Here is an 8,989-nt window from a genome sequence, read left to right on the forward strand (position 1 = left end):
CACGTGGGTGGACACGTGGGTAGACACGTGGGGAGACACGTGGGGGGACATTTGGGAGGACACGTGCGGGAGATGTGGGGGGACACGTGGGGGGACACGTGGGGGGTCACGTGGGGAGACACGTGGGGGGACTCGTGGGGAGACACGTGGGTGGACACGTGGGTAGACACGTGGAGAGACACGTGGGGGACACGTGGGGAGACACGTGGGGGGACACGTGGGGAGACACGTGGGTGGACACGTGGGTGGACACGTGGGGAGACACGTGGGTGGACACGTGGGGAGACACGTGGGTGGACACGTGGGTGGACACGTGGGGAGACACGTGGGTGGACACGTGGGGAGACACGTGGGGAGACACGTGGGGGGACATTTGGGAGGACACGTGCGGGAGATGTGGGGGGACACGTGGGGGGACACGTGGGGGGTCACGTGGGGAGACACGTGGGGGGACTCGTGGGGAGACACGTGGGGGGTCACGTGGGGAGACACGTGGGGGGCCACGTGGGGAGACGTGGGGGGACACGTGGGGGGACACGTGGGGGGACACGTGGGGGGACACGTGGGGGGGACTCGTGGGGAGACACGTGGGGGGTCACGTGGGGAGACACGTGGGGGGCCACGTGGGGAGACGTGGGGGGACACGTGGGGGGACACGTGGAGAGACACGTGGGGGGACACGTGGGGGGTCACGTGGGGAGACGTGGGGATACACGCTGACAGACGTAGAGGACACGTGGGGGGGAGACACGTGGGGGGGGGGGGAGACACGTGGGGGGGGGGAAGACACGTCGGGGGGACACTTGGTTACACGCGGCGCCACGTGGAGACACACGTGGACACGTGCGGACGCGTGGGAAGACACGTGGGGGGACACGTGGGGAGACACGTGGAGAGACACGTGGGGAGACACGTGGACACACGCGTGGAGAAGACATCGAGGAGACGCATGGGTGAGTCACATCGGCAGACACAACACACGGGCACCTTGACACAATCGAGGAGGTCCCGAACCCCAGGCTCTACACTCCAGGGTCCGAAGTTGACGAGGTACTGCTCCCCGTGGAGAGAGCAAGCGTGTGCGCGCCTGCCACCCCCGTCGTGGTGGTGGTGGTGGTCGTGGAGCTCGTGTTCGGAGCTCTTGTTCACGTGGACCAGAACTCGGGATACCCGGGATGCCAGGGCCTCGGCGCGAGCCACGCGGATCATGATCTGCGGATCACGGTGATTGTGCTGACGATGATCATCATGGTGATGGTTGTGGTAATTATGACGATCGCGGTGACGATCGTGGTGGTGAGTTTGCGTTCCGACCGCAGGCATTGTGGTCAATGTAAACATGACTCCTTATTTTAAAAAAAGGTGTCAGTTTTGTTGCCAGATAAAAGGGTAAAAAACCAATGATCTTATCGATGGTGAGAATGATTGTGCTGACGATGAGCATCATGGTGATGATTGTGGTAATTATGACGATCGTGGTGATTATCGTGGTGATGATCACGGTGATGGTGAGAATGATTGTGCTGACGATGATCATCATGGTGATGATTGTGATAATTATGACGATCGTGGTGATGATCGTGGTGATGATCACGGTGATGGTGAGAATGATTGTGCTGACGATGATCATCATGGTGATGATGATCATAGTGGTGATCAGAATGATTGTGATAATTATGACGATCGTGGTGATGGTGATCGTGGTGGTGATGATCATGATGATGATCGTGGTGATGATCACGATGATGGTCATGATTATCATGGTGATAAACATGGTGATAATAATCGTGTAAAAGATCGTGGTGATGATCGTGGTGATGATCGTGGTGGTGATCATGACGAGCGTGGTGTTGAACATTGTGATGATGATCATGATGGCAATGCTTTGATTATTCACTCAGATGATGCTGATGCCGTGTGGTGTATCGCAAAGTTTTGCAACAATCTAAGAGCCACTCACTTCCCTGTCTCCCTCCATCCTCCTCTTTCTCATCCTCATCATCTTCCCACCTCATTCCACCTCTCCCTCCACTCCCCTCCTCACCTCCCCCCACCACCATCCTCACTCCTCACCTCCTCTCTGGACGTGCTCACCTTCCTCCCACCATTCTCATCTCCTGCTTTTCTTCACCATGCCCACCTCGTTCCACCACCACCTCCTCCTCCTCCTCCTCCTCTCACCTACCATCCTCACCTCTCTTCTCTCTCCACCAACTCATTACCACCTCTCACCACCACCTCCATCCTTCTTCCCATCCTCCTCCCCATCCTCTTCCTCCTCACCACATCCACACCTCTCCACCACCTCTCCCCTCCCCACTACCACCACCACCTCCTCCCCTCCCCACTACCACCACCACCTCCTCCCCTCCCCACTACCACCACCACCACCTCCTCTCCCTACTACCACCACCACCTCTCCCCTCTCCACCACCTCTCCCCACCACCACCACCACCACCTCTCCCCTCTCCACCTCCTCTCCCCACCACCACCACCACCACCACCTCTCCCCACCACCACCACCACCACCTCTCCCCTCTCCACCTCCTCTCCCCACCACCACCACCACCTCTCCCCACCACCACCACCACCACCACCTCTCCCCTCTCCACCTCCTCTCCCCACCACCACCACCACCACCTCTCCCCTCCCCACCACCACCACCACCTCTCCCTTCCCCACCACCTCCTCTCCCCACCACCACCACCACCACCTCTCCCCACCACCACCACCACCACCACCTCTCCCCTCTCCACCTCCTCTCCCCACCACCACCACCACCACCTCTCCCCTCCCCACCACCACCACCACCTCTCCCTTCCCCACCACCTCCTCTCCCCACCACCACCACAACCACCTCCTCTCCCCACCACCACTACCACCACCACCACCTCTCCCCACCACCACCACCACCACCACCTCTCCCCACCACCACCTCTCCCCACCACCACCTCACCTCGATGTTCTCGCGGTAGCTGGGCACCTGCGCGCAGAACTGCCTCCGTGCCACCATCTCGCCGAACAGGGCCGGCGCCTCCTCCAGGGCCCTGGCCATGGCCTCCAGGCCCCAGAACGTCGCCTCCGCGTGGACGGCCAGGGCCTCCCGGAGCCCGTTGGGGGCCTCGGCCGGCGGCGTGGCGCCCTCCCGCAGGAAGGCCAGCACGTGCCCAAAGTGCCTGCCGTCGCGGTCCAGGAACACGCGGCCCTCCTCGTCCAACCGCAGGGGCGGTTGGCGGCCCTCCCAGGCCGCGGCCGCAGCAGCGGCCGCCTCCCCCGGGGAGGCCGGGCGGCCGGGCGGCTCGCCGAAGAGGTCGCTGAGGCGGGAGCCGGGGGCGCTGCGCAGGGTGCCGAGCGCCGCGGTGAAGTGCAGCCCCCCCACGTTGAGGCGGACCACCGGGGGCAGCTGGAGGGCGGCAGCTGTGGAGGGGGGGGGGGGGGGGCCGGAGGCCGCGCGGGAGACAGAGGTGGCCAAGCGCGACAGGTTGTGTGTAGTGTATAGTGTAGTGTATAGTGTAGTGTATAGTGTAGTGTATAGTGGTGTAGTGTATAGTAGTGTAGTGTATAGTAGTGTAGTGTATAGTGTAGTGTATAGTGGTGTAGTGTATAGTAGTGTAGTGTATAGTGTAGTGTATAGTGTAGTGTATAGGAGTGTATAGTGTAGTGTATAGTAGTGTATAGTGTAGTGTGAAGTGTAGTGTATAGTAGTGTATAGTGTAGTGTATAGTGTAGTGTATAGTGTAGTGTATAGTGTAGTGTATAGTGTAGTGTATAGTGTAGTGTATAGTAGTGTAGTGTATAGTAGTGTATAGTGTAGTGTATAGTGTAGTGTATAGTATTGTAGTGTATAGTAGTGTATAGTGTAGTGTATAGTGTAGTGTATAGTAGTGTAGTGTATAGTAGTGTAGTGTATAGTAGTGTATAGTAGTGTAGTGTATAGTGTAGTGTGTGTAGTGTATAGTGTAGTGTATAGTGTAGTGTATAGTAGTGTCTATAGTGTAGTGTATAGTAGTGTATAGGTAGTGTAGTGTATAGTGGTGTAGTGTATAGGTGTAGTGTATAGTGTAGTGTATAGTGTAGTGTATAGTGTAGTGTATATGTAGTGTATAGTGTAGTGTATAGTAGTGTAGTGTATAGTAGTGTATAGTGTAGTGTATAGTGTAGTGTATAGTAGTGTAGTGTATAGTAGTGTATAGTGTAGTGTATAGTGTAGTGTATAGTAGTGTAGTGTATAGTGTAGTGTATAGTAGTGTATAGTAGTGTAGTGTATAGTGTAGTGTATGGTGTAGTGTATAGTGTAGTGTATAGTGTAGTGTATAGTAGTGTATAGTGTAGTGTATAGTAGTGTATAGTAGTGTAGTGTATAGTGGTGTAGTGTATAGTGTAGTGTATAGTGTAGTGTATAGTAGTGTATAGTAGTGTATATTATAGTGTATAGTAGTGTAGTGTATAGTGTAGTGTATAGTGTAGTGTATAGAGTAGTGTATAGTATAGTGTATAGTGTAGTGTATAGTAGTGTATAGTGTAGTGTATAGTAGTGTATAGTGTAGTGTATAGTAGTGTAGTGTATAGTAGTGTATAGTAGTGTAGTGTATATTGTAGTGTATAGTAGTGTAGTGTATAGTGTAGTGTATAGTGTAGTGTATAGAGTAGTGTATAGTGTAGTGTATAGTCGTGTATAGTAGTGTATAGTGTAGTGTATAGTAGTGTAGTGTATAGTGTAGTGTATAGTAGTGTAGTGTATAGTGTAGTGTATAGTGTAGTGTATAGTGTAGTGTATAGTGTAGTGTATAGTAGTGTAGTGTATATTGTAGTGTAGTGTATAGTGTAGTGTAGAGTGTAGTGTATAGTGTATAGTCGTGTATAGTAGTGTATAGTGTAGTGTATAGAGTAGTATATAGTAGTGTAGTGTATAGAGTAGTATATAGTAGTGTAGTGTATAGTGTAGTGTATAGTAGTGTAGTGTTAGTAGTGTAGCGTATAGTAGTGTAGTGGATAGTGCAGCGTATAGTAGTGTAGCATACAGTAGTGTAGCGTATAGTAGTGTAGTGTATAGTAGTGTAGTGTATAATAGTGTAGTGTATAGTACAGCGTATAGTAGTGTAGTGTATAGTAGTGTAGTGTATAGTAGTGTAGCGTATAGTAGTGTAGTGTATAGTAGTGTAGTGTATAGTAGTGTAGCGTATAGTAGTGTAGTGTATAGTAGTGTAGTGTATATAGTAGTGTAGTGTATAGTGTAGTGTATAGTCTAGTGTATAGTAGTGTAGTATTTAGTGTAGTGTATAGTGTAGTGTATAGTAGTGGTGCATAGTGTAGTATATAGTGTAGTGTATAGTGTAGTGTATAGTGTAGTGTATAGTAGTGTAGTGTATAGTGTAGTGTATAGAGTAGTGTATAGTGTAGTGTATAGAGTAGTGTATAGTAGTGTATAGTGTAGTGTATAGTAGTGTAGTGTATAGTAGTGTAGTGTATAGTGTAGTGTATAGAGTAGTGTATAGTAGTCTAGTGTATAGTGTAGTGTAAAGTAGTGTATAGTAGTGTAGTGTATAGTGTAGTGTATAGAGTAGTGTATAGTAGTCTAGTGTATAGTGTAGTGTAAAGTAGTGTATAGTAGTGTAGTGTATAGTGTAGTGTATAGAGTAGTGTATAGTAGTCTAGTGTAGTGTATAGTAGTGTATAGTAGTGTAGTGTATAGAGTAGTGTATAGTAGTATAGTGTATAGTGTAGTGTATAGAGTAGTGTATAGTGTAGTGTATAGTGTAGTGTAGTGCCTCCATAGAGCCCAACGTGTTCACTTACCGACCATTCCCCTGTTAACGACGCGCTGTAATAGCTCCGGTGAATATTAATTAACGCGTCTATCAACCCTGTTTCTTTTAACATTGCGTGTTTATAACGCTGTTGGTATCTTTACGTACGCATAACCATTGTTTAAATATTACGTAGTACGTTTTTCTGTTTTCGGGGTGAAAGAGTGGGTAACTTCCATTGCTTCTTCATCATCATCATCATATTATTATAAATAAACTGCCCTTGCTGTCGCAACGAATCAAGCGCTTTGACGTGCACCACCTATGCCCGTTTAACGAACAAATCACCGAACGCCCGGTCACGTGGAACCGATCACCGCCATCAAGAGGCGGTTATCCACTGTGTCACGGGCACGTGCACTCACGTTTGCTTAACGTTGCACGCATTTGCAGACGCGTACTTACATACATGCACGTATGCACATTTGCAAACCGCAGGTGTAAGTGATACACCGACTAACCCTGCCTTGCCAACTTTGCACGCAAATATCACTCCCCATCCCCTGTGCATGTTGGTGGTTGTTGGTGCTGTTGTTGTTGTTGATGTTGTTGTTGTTGATGATGCTGTTATTGGTGCTGTTGTTGTGGTTGATGCTGCTGTTGTTGTTGTTGGTGCTGCTGTTGTTGTTGGTGCTGCAGTTGTTGTTGGTGTTGTTGTTGATGCTGTTGTTGTTGTTGATGCTGTTGTTGTTGGTGCTGTTGTTGTTGTTGATGCTGCTGTTGTTGTTGGTTCTGTTGTTGTTGTTGATGCTGTTGTTGTTGTTGATGCTGTTGTTGTTGGTGCTGCTGTTGTTGTTGGTTCTGTTGTTGTTGTTGATGCTGTTGTTGTTGTTGGTGCTGCTGTTGTTGTTGCTGCTGTTGTTGTTGTTGGTGCTGTTGTTGTTGATGCTGTTGTTGTTGATGCTGTTGGGTCAAGTGCTGTTAGCGAGCGCCTATTAAGGCCGGGGCAGGGCGACGGGGAGTTGAAGGTTGCCGGAACCAACGCCGGTTCGACGGCGGGGAGGCAAATAACTGGCAACAACTAGCACTAACACTAACTAGCACTAACTAGCACTGACTATCACTAACACTAACTAGCACTAACTAGCACTAACTAGCACTGACTAGCACTAACACTAACTAGCACTAACACTAACTAGTACTAACTAGCACTAACTAGCACTGACTAGCACTAACACTAACTAGCACTAACTAGCACTAACTAGCACTAACACTAACTAGCACTAACTAGCACTAACTTGCACTAACACTAACTAGCACTAACACTAACTAGCACTAACTAACACTAACTAGCACTAACACTAACTAGCACTAACACTAACTAGCACTAACACTAACTAGCACTAACACAAACTAACACTAATTAGCACTAACTAACACTAACTAGCACTAACTAGCAATAACTAGCACTAACACTAACTAGCACTAACTAGCACTAACAATAACCAGCACTAACTAGCAATAACACTAACTAGCACTAACACTAACACTACCTAGCACTAACACTTACTAACTACCGCTAACTAGCACTAACTAGCACTAACAAACACTAACACAAACTAGCACTCACACTAACTAACATTAACACTAACTAGCACTAACACTAACTAGCACTAACTAGCACTAACTAGCACTAATACTAACTAGCACTCACACTAACTACCATTGACTAGCACTAACGAGCATTAACTAGCACTAACTAGCACTAACACTAACTATCACTAACACTAACTAGCACTAACACTGACCAGCACTAACACAAACTAGCACTAACTAGCACTAACTAGAAATAACACTAAGTAGCACTAACACTAACTAGCACTAACACTAACTAACACTAACTAGCACTAACACTAACTACCACTCACACTAACTAGAACTAACACTCACTAACACTAACTAACACTAACTAGCACTAACACTAACTGCCACTCACACCAACTAGAACTAGCACTAACTAACACTAACTAGCACTAACACTAACTAGCACTAGCACTAACTAACACTAACTAGCACTAAATACCACTCACACTAACTAGCACTATCTAGCACTAACACTAACTAGCAATAACACGAACTAGCATTAACTAGCACGAACTAGCACTATGACTAACACTAATTAGCACTAACACTAACTAGCAATAACACTAACTAGCACTCACATTAACACTACCTAGAACTAACACTCACTAACTAACACTAACTAGCACTCACACTAACTAACATTAACTAGCACTACTACTAACTAGCACTAACACTAACTAGCACTAACTAGCACTACCTAGCAGTAATACTAACTACCACTCACAATAACTACCATTGACTAGCACTAACGAGCACTACTAGCACTAACTAGCACTAACATTAACTAGAACTAACGCTAACTAGCATTAACTAGCACTACGACTCACACTAACTAGCACTGACACTAGCACTAACACTAGCACTAACTACCACTAACTAGCACTAACTAGCACTAACACTAACTAGCAATAACACTAACTAGCACTAACACTATCTACCACTAACACTATCTAGCATTGACACTAGCACTAACACTGGCACTAACACTAACTAGCACTAACACTAACTAGCACTAACACTAGCACTAACACTAGCACTAACTAGCACTAACACTAACTACCACTAACACTAACTACCACTAACACTAACTAACACTAACACTAACTAGCACAAACACTAGCACTAACTAGCACTAACACTAACTACCACTAAAACAAACTAGCACTGACACTCACACTCACACTGACACTACCACTCACACTGACACTCACACTGACACTCACACTGACACTAACACTGACACTGACACACTCACACTGACACTCACACTGACACTAACACTACCACTCACACTTACACTCACACTGACACTAACACTAACACTCACACTGACACTCACACTGACAATAACACTGACACACACTCTGACACTGACACTAACAAACACACTGACACTAACACTACCACTCACACTTACACTGACACTCACACTGACACTCACACAAACACTGACACTGCCACTCACACTGACACTCACACTGACAATAACACTGACACACACTCTGACACTGACACTAACAAACACACTAACACTGACACTCACACTCACACTGACACTAACAAACACACTGACACTGACACTACCACTGACACTGAC

At 47.8% G+C, this 8,989-nt stretch overlaps 1 protein-coding gene across 1 annotated transcript in view; it reads right to left on the reverse strand.

Annotated features, from left to right (window-relative positions):
- LOC116937871 (BTB/POZ domain-containing protein KCTD14-like) overlaps nt 1-5,804 on the reverse strand; it is an 8,861-nt gene extending 3,057 nt beyond the window's left edge. Inside the window, exons 1-3 of the mRNA XM_076064710.1 lie at nt 5,798-5,804; nt 2,958-3,418; nt 988-1,212 (exon numbers count right to left, since the gene is read on the reverse strand). Of these exons, the coding sequence (XP_075920825.1) occupies nt 988-1,212; nt 2,958-3,418; nt 5,798-5,804 (693 nt within the window). The remainder of the gene's footprint in view (nt 1-987; nt 1,213-2,957; nt 3,419-5,797) is intronic.
- Between the last annotated feature and the right edge of the window lie 3,185 nt (nt 5,805-8,989).

The sequence above is a fragment of the Petromyzon marinus genome, unplaced genomic scaffold, assembly GCF_048934315.1.
Source record: "Petromyzon marinus isolate PM22_M1 ecotype Great Lakes invasive population unplaced genomic scaffold, UKy_Petmar_22M1.pri1.0 PM_Scaffold_62, whole genome shotgun sequence".
Classification (NCBI taxonomy): Eukaryota; Metazoa; Chordata; class Hyperoartia; order Petromyzontiformes; family Petromyzontidae; genus Petromyzon; species Petromyzon marinus.